General features: G+C 39.9%; 3 protein-coding genes across 3 annotated transcripts in view; 1 reads left to right on the forward strand and 2 right to left on the reverse strand.

The window, feature by feature from the left end:
- The window catches only part of zgc:85777 (uncharacterized protein LOC405871 homolog), a 54,803-nt gene extending 53,402 nt beyond the window's left edge, over positions 1-1,401 (reverse strand). Inside the window, exon 1 of the mRNA XM_046325794.1 lies at positions 1,172-1,401. Within this exon, the coding sequence (XP_046181750.1) occupies positions 1,172-1,354 (183 nt within the window). The 5' untranslated portion in view covers positions 1,355-1,401. The remainder of the gene's footprint in view (positions 1-1,171) is intronic.
- A 458-nt stretch (positions 1,402-1,859) lies between these two features.
- gngt1 (guanine nucleotide binding protein (G protein), gamma transducing activity polypeptide 1) lies at positions 1,860-3,221 on the reverse strand. The gene is made up of 3 exons (XM_046325797.1): positions 3,095-3,221; positions 2,685-2,786; positions 1,860-2,299 (listed from the first exon to the last, which is right to left on the reverse strand). Exons 2-3 carry the CDS (start codon positions 2,781-2,783, stop codon positions 2,171-2,173), a joined length of 228 nt encoding a protein of 75 aa, XP_046181753.1. The 5' UTR covers positions 2,784-2,786; positions 3,095-3,221; the 3' UTR covers positions 1,860-2,170.
- A 5,403-nt stretch (positions 3,222-8,624) lies between these two features.
- On the forward strand, positions 8,625-14,050 carry LOC124012318 (tissue factor pathway inhibitor 2-like). The gene is made up of 5 exons (XM_046325798.1): positions 8,625-8,845; positions 9,085-9,255; positions 9,565-9,744; positions 12,780-12,953; positions 13,399-14,050. Exons 1-5 carry the CDS (start codon positions 8,770-8,772, stop codon positions 13,512-13,514), a joined length of 717 nt encoding a protein of 238 aa, XP_046181754.1. The 5' UTR covers positions 8,625-8,769; the 3' UTR covers positions 13,515-14,050.
- The last annotated feature ends 2,226 nt before the right edge of the window (positions 14,051-16,276 follow it).

The raw sequence follows: 16,276 nt of genomic DNA on the forward strand, positions 1-16,276 counted from the left end.
TATAATCAGGGAATTGTATTTTTTTCGACTGATATTATGATTGTTTGTTTCATATCTGCAAAGTAGTTAAAACACTGTCAGTTCTACTTTAATGATTGGCTAAATTCCACCTACTGGTCAGTCAGGTTTAATGCAAAAAGTTGAGTTTATGGGCTTGTTCGACATTGCAGCAGACAGTGCAGGTGACTGCCAACTGACTAATCTACAAATCACCTTGCATCATAAATAATAATTTGTTCTTAACTGACTTGCCTAGTTAAATAACTACTTATTATTTGTAGACTAGTCAGTCAGTCACAATTTACACAAGATACATGGTTTTGATGCTCTTGAACACAGCCTATAACTCAAAACACCTGATATACCTGTAGCACTCCAGGACCAGGGTTGCCTTCAATAAGCCTGATGAATATTCAAGTACAGGTTTATGAAGCAGATTCTACTCAGGGATTAAACAGGCAAAAATCAGAGGTAGATTAATTTGACAAAATTCCAGTTATAAATGCATTGGGACAATTGTGTATGAATACGACATGTGCTTGATGTTTGGCAGGTTGAATGAATGACATTGAAATATTGATTGACAAAAATTAACTGTCGCTGATTGTTACAGAAACACAGAGATGTTTGTTTCAACCACGCAGCAAAATGTTTCAACCATAACGAGGGCTACAATTGTAGTGCAATATTTCATAAATAACATTAATATTTGGTTGTCTATAAGTGGTATAAAACGAATCTGATTGATATATAACTACAATAACAAAGTACTGTATATATGTCAAATTCAGTCAAACGTAACGTGAGTCAGTGGATGTTTGTTTTTTTCTCCCACAAGGCTGTATCCAACTAATACAGCTTTTTCTGTTTTGTTCAGGTTGTGGTGCTTGTAATATTGCGAAATATTGTCGTAGGATAGAACTGAAACTTTATTCAAATACGAATAGAAAATAAGAGTCGTTTGTGTCGAGTTAGCCTTTCTGCTAGTGACCTCTCACCTACTTTCATGGTCCTTAAAGTGCGATTATCATTTGCAAGATATACCACCAATATTCACATCCACGAAAGCTATATTATTATTAACTTTGTGTGAAATTGAATCATGATTTTATTATTATGTAGTTCATTGTTGTAATGGTACGCTAACTAACTGGCTACCAGTCTTGCATACCTTTTTAAGAGATTCCTTCAACGCAAAATGCTCTGGTGTGTAGAGTAAATGATCAGCCGTTATCTCTGAACCACTGGCCGTTTTGGGTTTAGATGACACATTTTCAGCCAGCTTCCTTGTACTGCTTAGCGAGGTTAATTTAGAGAAATGACGGCTTACTACCAAATTCAGTCGCTGAGCCATTTCTGTGTAAGTAACAGTTTATGTTGTGTGTACGTCAATGAGCTGCACATGCGCAACTAGTAGTGTCACAGGCTATTGCCACGTTCAAAACAATTGGGAACTCCTTAATCTCCGATTTCTGTGCGGGCCTTTTTCTAGAGATCCGTCTTTCCGACCTGAAGATCACTGACGTCATGATATGATTTCGTATTTCTTTCGAGTTCCCAGTTGTTTTCAACGCGGCATAAATGCAGTAGTAGGTCATGTCAGACAAAGTAGAAAGCTGTAGGCTAGAAAGGGGGATTTCATGATGTTCAGGTGAGCTACCCATAACATACATGTTCCTTACTTTCATAACTACTTTTTTCCCCATTGATGGCAGATTTGTCAATACCATCTTGTGTCTATAAGCCTGTAAAAGTACTCTGTCTTTCACACAACATTCGGGGTGACTTGTAGTTGTAAACACGCTCATTTAATTACTGTGGTTTTGTCCAATAATGAAACAGATGGTGCACACTCAGACTATAGACAGTCTCATGGGAGACAAGCTCTTTACTGACAATATAAACCATCCAACAAACCTCTGACAATCATTCCAAAAACAACCCTTATTTCCTGCATCACTCCAAGGAGGGATCACAATCTAGAAGGATTCATTTACATGGTTTCATGAGATTTAGATTGATTTACATCTGTTGTTTTTTTACCATCTCCTCTCGGTTAGCTATTGGTGATCCAGCTATGTTTCCTAGGAAGGGGGCATGTCCTTGGGCACTAGAGAGGGTCTAATCAGTGAAAGAAAAGCTCCACTGTCTGTTCTGACTCCTGTCCTCTTCAGCAGACGACACATCCACCTTTCAACTCCTTGAATGGGTTCTTGTCTTCTGCGATGCCTTTGACCAGAGTGTCCTCTTCTACACCGGCCTGAACTGCCTCCATAAACTCAGTACAGCACTTAGACGTCTGTCATACAAAATAAGGGTTAACATGTAACACACACAACTGTAATATCAAGCATGCATTTACATTTTAGTCATTTGGAAGACGCTCTTATCCAGAGCGACTTACTGGAGCAATTATGGTTATATGCTTTGCTCAAGGGCACATGGACAGATTGGTTTGAATCCCAGAGCCAACTACATGAACAGCGACTTTTCAGTTACTGTCTCCTGACCGCTAGGTTACAGTCTCTTTTGATGACCAATCCTTTCCACTTTGGAACATTTCATGGCTTTTATCCATGTTTAAAATACAGTACAAATGTATTACTATCCCACTTATTATTATTACATAGATATTACTTTTACAATTGGAAAAATTATCAATCAAAGTAAGGTGTCAGATTTACCATCCATCTCTCAAGCTTGACTTCAATCTTCTTTTGGTCTCTTTCCATTTTAGCCTTATCCACGTCTGTCAACTCGTCCACATTTATCACCCCCGGCATTGTCTGTCAAAGAATAGAAATACATTGTTGTCAAAGGGAAGGTAAACATATTCTTAAAGAAGAGCCACACTCACAAAAACTATTTTAGAATGTGTCTCGTAGAACCATGACAACCATCATTGTATGCATTAGGTTGCGTATCTTTTGTTATTTTGTTGATTAGGGTTGTGGATATTATTTTATTTTATAAAAATGGCCCCCAATTCTACACTCAGATGATCCATTCCCTATGCTTGCTAGATGAATGAATGTAATAACATTAATTATAAAATATTTATTAATTGGAAAATATACAAGAAAAAAATACTTACTGTGTTTTACGGGTAACTGTCTTCCACCTCTGAATACTGCCAGAGAAATCTCTCTCCTCTCCCTCAATCCGGGTTATAAAGTAATCTGCATAAACATCCTAATCTCTTAATCTGATTAAAACTATGCCCTTTAATCCAACACTGCAGCATCATAGTAGAGGCCATAGGGCCACTCTCCAGGTGTCTGTTATGAGTCTCTTTTTTAAACCACATGGCTGTTGTGTTGTTATGATTTCTAAGAATTGCGATGAGAGTGGAAGAATATGAACAGTATGTGGATACCAACAATATTTTGCCTGTGATTCTCTTCACTGTTCCAATGCAGATATGGGTCAAGGGGAATGACACGGCAGTTCAGGTTAGCATGACAAGAAGGCTAATCTGAGTTTTCAGTGCAGATAAAAAAGCATAGACTAAGGAAAGATACTACAATAGATGGATCCATTTTAGACATTTGATCAGATACTATTATCCAGAGCAATTTACAGTAGTGAGTTCATACATGTTGATACTGAGCCCCCATGGGAATCGAACCCACAACCCTGGCATTGTAAGTGCTACCAACTGAGCCACATGGAATCATCATGTGTAGAGATGTGTAGCCTATGGATCTATTATCCTACATTTTCTATGGCTTTTAGATGTAGCAAGGCTACATGTCAGTGCAGAAGGAAAATGCAGACAGAAAAAAATGTGTGGGAGTATGGAGCTTGCCAGCTTGTAGTCCTAAAACAAATTAAATGAATGGGGGGGAGAAATGGATTTTGGAGGTTAACACAGGCTTATGAGATCATATATGTTTTGTTCTATGTATTAATATCAGTCAGTTAACATGACCTTTATGAATTATGAAGATTGTATGTGCATTATCTTTTTTTATGTTATTACATCAACTCGAATTGAATTAGTCGCATTCACATATAGCAGATGTTATTGCGGATGTAGCGAAGTGCTTGTGTTCCTAGCTCCAACAGTGCAGTAGTGTCTAACAATTCACAACAATACAAACACATCTAAAAGTGAAAGAATGGAATTAAGAAATATATAAATATTAGGATGAGATATTTCGCCGATTACAGCCTCGAGTCTTCTTGGGTTTGACACTACAAGCTTGCCACACCGGTACTTGGGGAGTTTCTCCCATTCTTCTCTGCAGATCCTTTCAAGCTCTGTAAGGTTAGATGGGGAGAGTTGCTGCACAGCTATTTTCAGGTCTCTCCAGTAGAGGTCAACCGATTATGATTTTTTTCAGATACCGATTATTGGATGACCAAAAATAGCCGGTGCCGATTAATCGGCCGATTTTTATGTATACATTTGTAATAATGACAATTACAACAATACTGAATGAACACTTTTATTTTAACTTAATATAATACATAAATGAAATCAATTTAGTCTCCAATAAATAATGAAACATGTTCAATTTGGTTTAAATAATGCAAAAACACAGTGTTGGAGAAGAAAATGAAAGTGCAATATGTGCCATGTAAAAAAGCTAACGTTTAAGTTCCTTGATCAGAACATGAGAACATACGAAAGCTGGTGGTTCCTTTTAACATGAGTCTTCAATATTCCCAGTTAAGAAGTTTTAGGTTGTAGTCATTATAGGAATTATAGGACTATTTCTCTCTTTACCTTTTGTATTTCATTTACCTTTGACTATTGGATGTTTTTATAGGCACTATAGTATTGCCAACCTAAACTCGGGAGTTGATAGGCTTGAAGTCATAAACAGCGCGGTGCTTCAAGCATTGCGAAGAGCTGCTGGCAAACGCAGGAAAGAGCTGTTTGAATGAATGCTTACGAGCCTGCTGCTGCCTACCACCGCTTAGTCAGACTGCTCTATCAAATATCAAATCATAGACTTAATTATAATGTAATAACACACAGAAATACAAGGCTTGGGTCATTAATATGGTCAAATCCGGAACCTATAATTTCGAAACAAAACGTTTATTCTTTGAGTGAAATACAGAACCGGTCTGTATTTTATCGAACGGGTGGCATCCCGAAGTCTAAATATTACTGTTACATTGCACAACCTTCAATGTTATGTCATAATTATGTAAAATTCTGGCAAATTAATTACGGTCTTTGTTAGGAAGAAATGGTCTTCACACAGTTCGCAACGAGACAGGTGTCCCAAACTGCTGCATATACCCTATACTTGTGTATTGATTTTAATAAGAAAGGCATTGATGTTTATTGTTAGGTACGTTGGTGCAACGACAGTGCTTTTTTCGCGGATGTGCTTTGTTAAATCATCACCCGTTTGGCAAAGTAGGCTGTGATTCAATGATAAATTAACAGGCACCACAATGATTATATGCAACGAAGGACAAGCTAGTTAAACTAGTAATATCATAAACCATGTGTAGTTAACTAGTGATTATATTAAGATTCATTGTTTTTTATAAGATAAGTTTAATGCTAGCTAGCAACTTACCTTGGTTCCTTGCTGCACTCGTGTAACAAGAGTGGCTTCTGTCTGCCATGCAGTCTCCTCGTGGAGTTTTTTATTTATTTTATTTCACCTTTATTTAAACAGGTAGGCTAGTTGAGAACAAGTTCTCATTTACAACTGCGACCTGGCCAAGATAAAGCATAGCAGTGTGAACAGACAGCAACACAGAGTTACACATGGAGTAAACAATAAACAAGTCAATAACACAGTAGAAAATAAAAAATAATAATAATAACAATAATAAAAATTTAAAAATCTATATACATTAGTGCAATGTAATCGGCCATAATCGGCATCCAAAACTGCTGATTACCGATTGTTATGAAACTTGAAATCGGCCCTAATTAATCGGCCATGCCAATTAATCGGTCGACCTCTTACTCTCTAGAGACATTCGATCGGGTTCAAGTCCGGGCTCTGGCTGGGCCACTCAAGGACATTCAAAGACTTGTCCCGAAGCCACTCCTGCGTTGTCTTGGCTGTGTGCTTAGGGTCGTTGTGGTGTTGAAAGGTGAACCTTCGCCCCAGTCTGAGGTCCTAAGCTCTCTGGAGAAGGTTTTCATCAATGATCTCTGTATTTTGCAACCTTCATCTATCCCTCGATCCTGACGAGTCTCCAAGTCCCTGCCGCTAAAAAACATCATCACAGCATGATGACGCCACCGCCATGATTCACCATAGGGATGGTGCCATGTCCTCCAGATATGCCGCTTGGAATTCAGGCAAGGTGATCAATTTTGGTTTCATCAGACCAGAGAATCTTGTTTCTCATGGTCTGAGAGTCCTTTAGGTGCCTTTTGGCAAACTCTAAGCAGGCTGTCATGTGCCTTTTGCTGTAGAGTGGCTTCTGTCTGGCCACTCTACCATAAAGGCCTGATTGGTGGAATGCTGCAGAGATGGTTGTCCTTCTGAAAGGTTCTCCCATTTCCACAGAGGCACACTGGAGCTCTGTCAAAGTGACCACCAGGTTCTTGGTCACCTCCCTGACCAAGACCCTTCTCCCCCGGTTGCTCAGTTTGGCCTGGGCGGCCAGCTCTAGTAAGAGTCTTAGTGGTTCCAAACTTCTTCCATTTAAGAATGATGGAGGCCACTATGATCTTGCGGACTTTCAATGGTGCCTTGACACAATCCTGTCTCGGAGCTCTACGGACAATTCCTTCGACCTTATGGTTTGGTCTTTGCTCTGACGTGCACTATCAACTGTGGGACCTTATATAGACAGGGGTGGGCCTTTCCAAATCATGTCCAATCAATTTAATTTACCACAGGTGGACTCCAATCAAGTTATAGAAAAATCTCAAGGATAATCAATGGCAATAGGATGCATCTGAGCTCAATTTCGAGTCTCATAGCAAAGGGTCTGAATACTTATGTAAATAAGCTATTTTTTCTTAATTTTTAATACATTTGCAAACATTTAAAAAAAAATACTGTTTTTGCTTTGTCATTATGGGATATAGTTCTCTACTTATGTAATTGATATGTATTAGGAAATAGGCCTTTCTTCTTTGACCAAGACTCTTATTCAATATTCTATCAAATACAGGTCAGGTACAGATGTAGGATCTTAATTTAAGACAGTTTGCTACAGCAGGAAAAGAATACTGCAGCAACAATGTATTTGAATTATTATGTGGATTAAATGATTACAGTGGAGGCTGCTGAGGGGAGGCCAGCTCATAATAATGGCTGAAATGGAGTCAATGGAGTCAATGGAGTCAATGGAGTCAATGGAGTGTTATCAACCACATGGAAGCCACATCTTTGACATGTTTGATACCATTCCATTTACTCCATTCCAGCCATTATTATGAGCCGTCCTCCCCTCAGCAGCCTCCACTGGTGGATTATAATTCATTGACATTTAGTAGGGGTCTATCAAAGGACAAAATCTCAATGAGGGGGAGAGTGTTGTTGTTTTTATGCATCCAGGGAACCAGTTGTCGGTTAGGACAGAAATAGGACACATTATAAAGCAGCTCATATGACATTTTCTCACTCCACTCTCCTTGTTGAAAGCTAAGTAGCCTTGCACAAGCCTTGGCATGTGCAAGCCGGAACGGCTCATAGCGTTGAGGCAGCTTGAGAGGAATTGGGCCACATTTGTACAGTCTTCCGATCTCAGGGTGGACACTAACTACAAGGCCACTGAGTTGGTCCTTTTTGAAACATGTATCTTCATACCTTTCAGAGTTCCCACCGGTTTACATTTCTACTGATGTAAAGAGAAAAGCTAATAAAGTTCACCAAGGCAGATCCTGCATGGATGCCCAGAGTTGTGATTGTTTTTTTTATTGGCAAACATCCAGATGTGATGGGGACTATGACACAATAAAGAATGACATAAGCTCAATGTGTTAATGTTTTATACTGTATCACTTCCTTAGAGACAAGGCAATATTTTGTAGTGAGTATGTGGACTATTCACACACATACTGTAAATCAATTTCATTCATCTGAATTAGATTTAGGGCTTAAACATGAACCGAATAGAACGTTAAAAGCCTGTCACCCACATTAATAAATAAACTCTCAAATTCTAGATTTAATCATTTGTTATAATTCATTACTGGAAACCACTTTTCAAAGTGAGTGTTGCAGAGGCCTAAGGCACTGCATCTCAGTGCAAGAGGCGTCACTATAGTCCCTGGTTCGAATCCAGGCTGAATCATATCTGGCTGTGATTGGGCTGTGTCATAGGACAGCGCACAATTGGCCCAGCCCAGCGGTTTGTCCGGGGTAGGCCGTCATTGTAAATAAGAATTCGTTCTTAACTGACTTCACAAGTTAAATAAACTAGAAGAAAAACAATAATTAACATTGTCATATGTTATGACACATATGGTCATAAATCTGTTACCAAATCCTTCTTCTCATGATACTCCCATAGTAGTTTAATTCCCAGACTAGCCTACATTTATTGTAGTCTCTTTCCACATCAAATGTTTGGACCGTATCTATTGCGCGCGATGAAGGACGTTTGACATATTGCGTTATTAGTTCAACAGTGTATGAACGTGACGTTGTCTATGATGCAGATCAAAACATTAATCAGGTCGTTCCTACTTCGGGTTTGTATGGAAATTAGCCATTATAGCCCGCCCCTCGTGCCGCTTGGGAAAGCGTTTACAAGAGTATAAATGGCTGTACTGATGGTGCGAAAAGTTAGAAGAGTTAGGAGATTTGAACTTTGGAAAAATCTACAACAATGGAGCTCAGTTCATTGATTTTTCTGATCCTTTCATGCTCTTTTTGTGACGTTTTTGCATTGTCACCGAAACAAGGTAAAGAAAAATGATTTGATGTATTTTTAATACCGTAACTGGTAATAGCCACATTAATATTTTATTCGTTTTTCTCGACGCCAAAATACTTTGTAATCATAATCAATCGATGGGCGTTGGCTCATGACTTTTCAGTAGTGATAAAGTTGTTGTCGACATGAATCTGTACTTCAGAGATTCCTTGACCTAATTTTGCAGCCAGCAATAATGTTGATGTTGTGTGTTTCTGCTAATTTCAGAGGTGTGTCTACTTCAAGTAGATGAGGGACCTTGCAGAGGAGAAATCCAACGTTACTACTACAATACTATCACTCAACAATGCGAAGAGTTTGTCTATGGAGGGTGCCAAGGGAATGCAAACAACTTCATGAGTTTTCTGGCGTGTCAGAAAGCATGTTTTAGAATACCAAGTACGTTTTTATTTGTTTATACAAGTCTGTTTTTGTGTGGTATTCTCAGTTTTTCTTTGCATTTAAATATTCATCAAGTTCAGTTAATTTTTTTTATTTAGACTAATAGGCCATTTATTTTATGTCATCAAAACAATTCTAAGTCATGAATTGTATGAACATATAGCCGACAGCACTTTAGAAAAGTTTTGAGGTTTTGAAATTGAAATCCAAACCAATTCAGGATAAAAGACGATACAATGAGACCCATTTCATTTTTCAATAGTTCCTATAAGAATGTGTTTCTTTTCACCTTCTCCACCCCACCAGAGATCCCCCAGATCTGCAGGTTCCAGAAAGAGGTGGGTCCCTGTCGGGCCAATTTCTTGAGCTACTTCTTCAACATGATCACCATGCAGTGTGAGCAGTTCGTCTACGGAGGCTGTCAGGGCAACGACAACCGCTTTCAGGACCAGTTGTCTTGCATGGAGTACTGCAGACCACACAAAAGTATGTGGACAATAGTCAAGGTCAACAGTCTGACTGTTTTTGATTAGCCGTGAAGCACAATAGGGAAAATATTTCCACATCCAGTGTTGAGCATGGGCTTATAGGGCGGTGCACAATTGGCCCAGGGTCGTCGGGGTTTGAACGGAGTAGGCCATCATTGTAAATAAGAATTGTTCGTAACTGACTTGTCTAGTTAAATTAAGGTAACTTTTTTTTAAATGACAAAATAGATCCAGATTCTACTTTTCATGAGACTCCACTGTGTTCACTCTATTGTGTTATCAACGCTGTATTACTTTGGAATGATGTAGAAACAAGATTAGAGGAAGCTTTTTCATGAAATTTGTCAATTTGATTGCAAACAGCCACATCCTCATCAAAATTCTGGCCATGATGACATGCAATAGTTGATGAGTAATCAGGAAATGAGGACCAACACTCTTAACGGTCTCCTCTATCAATACCAGGTTGCACCTTAATTGGGGAGGACGGGCTCGTGGTAATGGCTGGAGCGGAAGAGGTGGAATGGTACCAAATACATTGAACACATGTGTTTGATGCCATTCCATTTGCTCCATTTCAGCCATTATTATGAGCTGTCCTCCCCTCAGCAGCCTCCACGGATCAATAATAGAGGTCGACCGATTATGATTTTCAATACCGATACCGATTATTGGAGGACCAAAAAAAAAGCAGATTCCGATTAATTGGCCGATTTAAAAAATATATATTTTATTTGTAATAATGACAATTACAACAATACTGAATGAACACTTATTTTAACTTAATATAATACATCAATAAAATCTATTTAGCCTCAAATAAATTATGAAACATGTTCAATTTGGTTTAAATAATCCAAAAACAAAGTGTTGGAGAAGAAAGTAAAAGTGCAATATGTGCTATGTAAGAAAGCTAATGTTTAAGTTCCTTGGTCAGAACATGAGAACATATGAAAGCTGGGGGTTAATTTTAACATGAGTCTTCAATATTCCCAGGTAAGACGTTTTAGGTTGTAGTTATTATAGGAATTATAGGACTATTTCTCTCTATACCATTTGTATTTAATTTACCTTTGACTATTGGATGTTCTTATAGGCACTTTAGTATTGCCAGTGTAACAGTATAGCTTCTGTCCATTAGTCTAAATGTTCCTGTTACATTGCACAACGTTCAATGTTATGTCATAATTTCGTATAATTCTGGCAAATTAGGCGGCCCAAACTGTTGCATATACACTGACTCTGCGTGCAATGAACCCAAGAGAAGTGACAGAATTTCACCTGGTTAATATTGCCTGCTAACCTGGATTTCCTTTAGCTAAATATGCAAGTTTAAAAATATATACTTCTGTGTATTGATTTTAAGAAAGGCATTGATGTTTATGGTTAGGTACACATTGGAGCAATGATACGCACCACATCGATTATATGCAACGCAGGACACGCTAGATAAACTAGTTATATCATCAAATATATGCCATTTAGCAGACGCTTTTATCCAAAGCGACTTACAGTCATGTGTGCATACATTCTACGTATGGGTGGTCCCGGGGATCGAACCCACTACCCTGGCGTTACAAGCGCCATGCTCTACGAACTGAGCTACAGAAGGACCACCATTTGTAGTTAACTAGTGATTATGATTGATTGTTTTTTATAAGATCCGTTTAATGCTAGCTGGCACCTTACCTTGGCTTATTGCATTCGCGTATCAGGCAGGCTCCTCGTGAGGCAGGTGGTTAGAGTGTTGGACTAGTTAACTGTAAGGTTGCAAGATCGAATCTCCGGAGCCGTTAAGGTGAAAATCTGTCGTTCTGCCCCTGAACGAGGGAGTTAACCCACCATTCCTAGGCTGTCATTGAAAATAAGAATGTGTTCTTAACTGACTTGCCTAGTTAAATAAAGGTCTAAGAATTTAAAAATGTAATCGGCCATATCGGTGTCCAAAAATACCGATTTCCGATTGTTATGAACTTGAAATCGGCCATTCCGACTAATCGGTCGACCTCTAGTCAATACTATACTCAAACTAGATAGAAGGACCAGTACCAGCCTCCCAAGTGGCGCAGCAATCTAAGGCACTACAGCCTGGGATTCGATCCCAGGTTCGATCCCAGGTTCATCGCGCTCTAGCGACTCCCTGTGGTGGGCCGGGCACCAGCAGGCTGACTTCCGGTCGTCAGGAAACAGTGTTTCCTCCGACACATTGGTGCGGCTGGCTTACAGGTTAAGTGTTAAGAAGTGAGGTTTGGCGGGTCATGTTTCGGAGGACGCATGACTCGACCTTCGCCTCTCCCGAGCCCGTTGGGGAGGTCCAGTGATGAGACAAGATTGTGATTGGATATCATGAAATTGGGGAGAAAAAGGGGATACAAAACAAAAAAAAACAAAGAAGGACCAGTACAAAAAGGACCAATCCTGACACTCTAACAGTCTCTTCTATCAATACTATACTCAAGAGTCACACAGTATACGAGTGCCTTAATTCTCTCAGGCATTGTCCTGAAATTATTCCATACATTTCTCTCACTTGTGCGTCTGTATGTTCAGAAGCCGGGGATGAGCCTCTCGGTCGAAAATGAGACAAAGCAAGCTGAAGAGTAGCCTACTCTCTGCCTATTGTCCTGTTTTTCTATAACAATATTATTCTGAAATGATTCCATCCAGTATCCTCTTTCAATTTTATATCTACTTACGTTATTAAGAAACTAGAGATGTAGCCTGGTTACCCGTCTGTTTAGCTGTTCAACTCCTGGCCACTCCTTGTCATGTTTGGCATGAGAGTTCCATAAGGAGTTGGCGACAGATCAGAAACAGGCTGGCACCCAGGCTAGGTTACATTACCAAACAGGCTGGCACCCAGGCTAGGTTACATTACCAAACAGGCTGGCACCCAGGCTAGGTTACATTACCAAACAGGCTGGCACCCAGGCTAGGTTACAGACTACCAGAGATGAGCGTCTTGGTTAATGTTAGCTGAAGAGTAGCCTACTCTCTCCCAGAGTTCTTATAGTTGTTTTATGTGCTTGACAGCTACTCCTGTGCTCTGCCTGGATCCCCTGGATAAAGGAGGGTGTGCTGCATCTATACCGCGCTACTACTACAACTCAGCCTCCAGGATGTGTGAGCAGTTCATCTATTCAGGTTGTGGAGGAAGCAGCAACAACTTTATATCCAGACAAAGCTGCATGGACATCTGTGCCAAAGGTATGATAGTGGTCATCACACACACACACACACAGTGTTCTCTGTTTATCTGAAGATATAACTGGGGGAAAGGGAGGGGGTGTTTTTGAATATAATGACCAATAGACTTATCTGCCAGCTCAACAACCTTTTGCATGTTCCCCATAATTGCAGGAATGGCTACAGGCCTTTTCGTTAGCGCCGGCTAGTGTCAGAGTAACAGCTGAATTACATCTCAATCTCTCAATATTGGCCACATTAATTGGATATTTGAGTAAAATAAAAGTGTATTATAACTGACAGGTATGTGTGGTTTATGTTAATCTGCACATAGTTTTCAATAGTTTTAGATGGTTTTAGCAGAGCTGAGGGTCTCCCTGCCCACCAGCATGCAAACGGAACGTTCTGCACCTTAATGGGATGTAATAATGACCTGTATGATGATATGTCATTTTCTTTGTTTCAGCTGGGAAACCATGGATAAGCAGAAAAACAGGCAGAAGAGCAGGCATGATGAGAACCACTTCCAAAAACCGTATTAGAATAAAGCCTAATAACAATATTAAATGGTCAACAATTTGATTCAGTAATTTTATTCAAAGGGGCACATGAATTGACTATAATTGAACTAACATTGACATGTTGAATTGTATTTTTTTTTACTGCACCATAATTGACTTGCTACTTGCACTGCCTTGTCTGTAATGGTTCATTGTGATGCATAGTTGAAAATAGCAAACCAATCAATCAAATGTGAATCGACCTACACCAGCAGTATTTTTGCTGAGTACGTTTCTCAAGACAGTTTGTATTGTAGTATACATTTACCATGGCAACTATCATAAAATATAAAAATATATTTTTGTAGAATTTATTAAATGTATTTTAGATTAAAAAAAATACTTTAATAGTTTACTGTTTTCCACCATTTATGATGAAGTTATACTGAGGCGCTGTTTGAATTGTTAAGCAATATTAGCAAAATAATTTATGTATTGTTTTGTGTTTTCAACATAGTACATTTGAACAAAAACCTTTGCTTAACTTTATATTAAGTTTTCACACCATGACATAATGGATATAATAAAATAACTCAAGACATTTTTGTCTGTACACTACTCAGTTGCTTTTCTCCCATTTGTCCTGAAATTCTACTTTGCCTCTAAATATAATCCTGTTACTAAACAGGAATAAGAACTGAATGTGTGTCCTCTTTTTCATGTATGCTGGCATTGTCACCATGCCTCTTCTCATCCAAGAGCTTGATACCTGTTTCTCTCAAATCAAATCAAATGTTATTTGTCACATACACATGGTTAGCAGATGTTAATGCGAGTGTAGCGAAATGCTTGTGCTTCTAGTTCAGACAATGCAGTAATAACCAACAAGTAATCTAACTAACAATTCCAAAACTACTGTCTTATACACAGTGTAAGGGGATAAAGAATATGTACATAAGGATATATGAATGAGTGATGGTACAGAGCAGCATAGGCAAGATACAGTAGATCGTATTAAGTGCAGTATATACATATGAGATGAGTTTGGAAACAAATTGGCATAGTTAAAGTGGCTAGTGATACATGTATTACATAAGGATGCAGTCGATGATATAGAGTACAGTATATACGTATGCATATGAGATTAATAATGTAGGGTAAGTAACATTATATAAGGTAGCATTGTTTAAAGTGGCTAGTGATATATTTACATCATTCCCATCAATTCCCATTATTAAAGTGGCTGGAGTTGAGTCAGTGTCAGTGTGTTGGCAGCGGCCACTCAATGTTAGTGGTGGCTGTTTAACAGTCTGATGGCCTTGAGATAGAAGCTGTTTTTCAGTCTCTCGGCCCCAGCTTTGATGCACCTGTACTGACCTCGCCTTCTGGATGATAGCGGGGTGAACAGGCAGTGGCTCGGGTGGTTGATGTCCTTGATGATCTTTATGGCCTTCCTGTAACATCGGGTGGTGTAGGTGTCCTGGAGGGCAGGTAGTTTGCCCTGTCTGTGTGAGTGGACCAATTCAGTTTGTCTGTGATGTGTATGCCGAGGAACTTAAAACTTGCTACCCTCTCCACTACTGTTCCATTGATGTGGATAGGGGGGGTGTTCCCTCTGCTGTTTCCTGAAGTCCACAATCATCTCCTTAGTTTTGTTGACGTTGAGTGTGAGGTTATTTTCCTGACACCACACTCCGAGGGCCCTCACCTCAGGGTCAAGACCCTGGGTCTCGAGCTTGATGACGAGCTTGGAGGGTACTATGGTGTTGAATGCCGAGCTGTAGTCGATGAACAGCATTCTCACATAGGTATTCCTCTTGTCCAGATGGGTTAGGGCAGTGTGCAGTGTGGCTGAGATTGCATCGTCTGTGGACCTATTTGGGCGGTAAGCAAATTGGAATGGGTCTAGGGTGTCAGGTAGGGTGGAGGTGATATGGTCCTTGACTAGTCTCTCAAAGCACTTCATGATGACGGAAGTGAGTGCTACGGGGCGGTAGTCGTTTAGCTCAGTTACCTTAGCTTTCTTGGGAACAGGAACAATGGTGGCCCTCTTGAAGCATGTGGGGACAGCAGACTGGTATAGGGATTGATTGAATATGTCCGTAAACACACCGGCCAGCTGGTCTGCGCATGCTCTGAGGGCGCGGCTGGGATGCCGTCTGGGCCTGCAGCCTTGCGAGGGTTAACACGTTTAAATGTCTTACTCACCTCGGCTGCAGTGAAGGAGAGACCGCATGTTTCCGTTGCAGGCCGTGTTAGTCTGCCTGGGAGCAAGACATCCTGGTCCGTGACTGGGCTGGATTTCTTCCTGTAGTCCGTGATTGACTGTAGACCCTGCCACATGCCTCTTGTGTCTGAGCCGTTGAATTGAGATTCTACTTTGTCTCTGTACTGACGCTTAGCTTGTTTGATAGCCTTGCGGAGGGAATAGCTGCACTGTTTGTATTCGGTCATGTTACCAGACACCTTGCCCTGATTAAAAGCAGTGGTTCACGCTTTCAGTTTCACGCGAATGCTGCCATCAATCCACGGTTTCTGGTTAGGGAATGATTTAATCGTTGCTATGGGAACGACATCTTCAACGCACGTTCTAATGAACTCGCACACCTATCCCACTTCCTTTCCACCCTAAATCTTTAACTTTCCACCCTAAATCTTTCATCTTTAACTTTCTCTTATCTTGCTTTGACTGGGTTACTTTCAGCCCCTTCAGAACAGCCGGACTAGAGCAGGGTAGTAACCATTACATTTTACATACGCTCTTATCCAAAGCAACTTACAGGCGCAATTAGGGTTAAGTGCCTTGCTCTGATTTTTCACCAGCTCTGCTCAGGGATTCGAACC

The sequence above is a fragment of the Oncorhynchus gorbuscha genome, linkage group LG24, assembly GCF_021184085.1.
Source record: "Oncorhynchus gorbuscha isolate QuinsamMale2020 ecotype Even-year linkage group LG24, OgorEven_v1.0, whole genome shotgun sequence".
Classification (NCBI taxonomy): Eukaryota; Metazoa; Chordata; class Actinopteri; order Salmoniformes; family Salmonidae; genus Oncorhynchus; species Oncorhynchus gorbuscha.

Bases quoted from the DNA above. Each gene is read 5' to 3' on its own strand.
- gngt1 (XM_046325797.1), bottom strand. From the start codon at position 2,783: ATGCCGGGGGTGATAAATGTGGACGAGTTGACAGACGTGGATAAGGCT. The intron at 2,300-2,684 runs GTAAATCTGACA...TTTGTATGACAG, and splicing joins TCAAGCTTGAGAGATGGATG to ACGTCTAAGTGCTGTACTGA.
- LOC124012318 (XM_046325798.1), top strand. From the start codon at position 8,770: ATGGAGCTCAGTTCATTGATTTTTCTGATCCTTTCATGCTCTTTTTGT. The intron at 9,256-9,564 runs GTACGTTTTTAT...CCACCCCACCAG, and splicing joins AGCATGTTTTAGAATACCAA to AGATCCCCCAGATCTGCAGG. The intron at 9,745-12,779 runs GTATGTGGACAA...TGTGCTTGACAG, and splicing joins GTACTGCAGACCACACAAAA to CTACTCCTGTGCTCTGCCTG.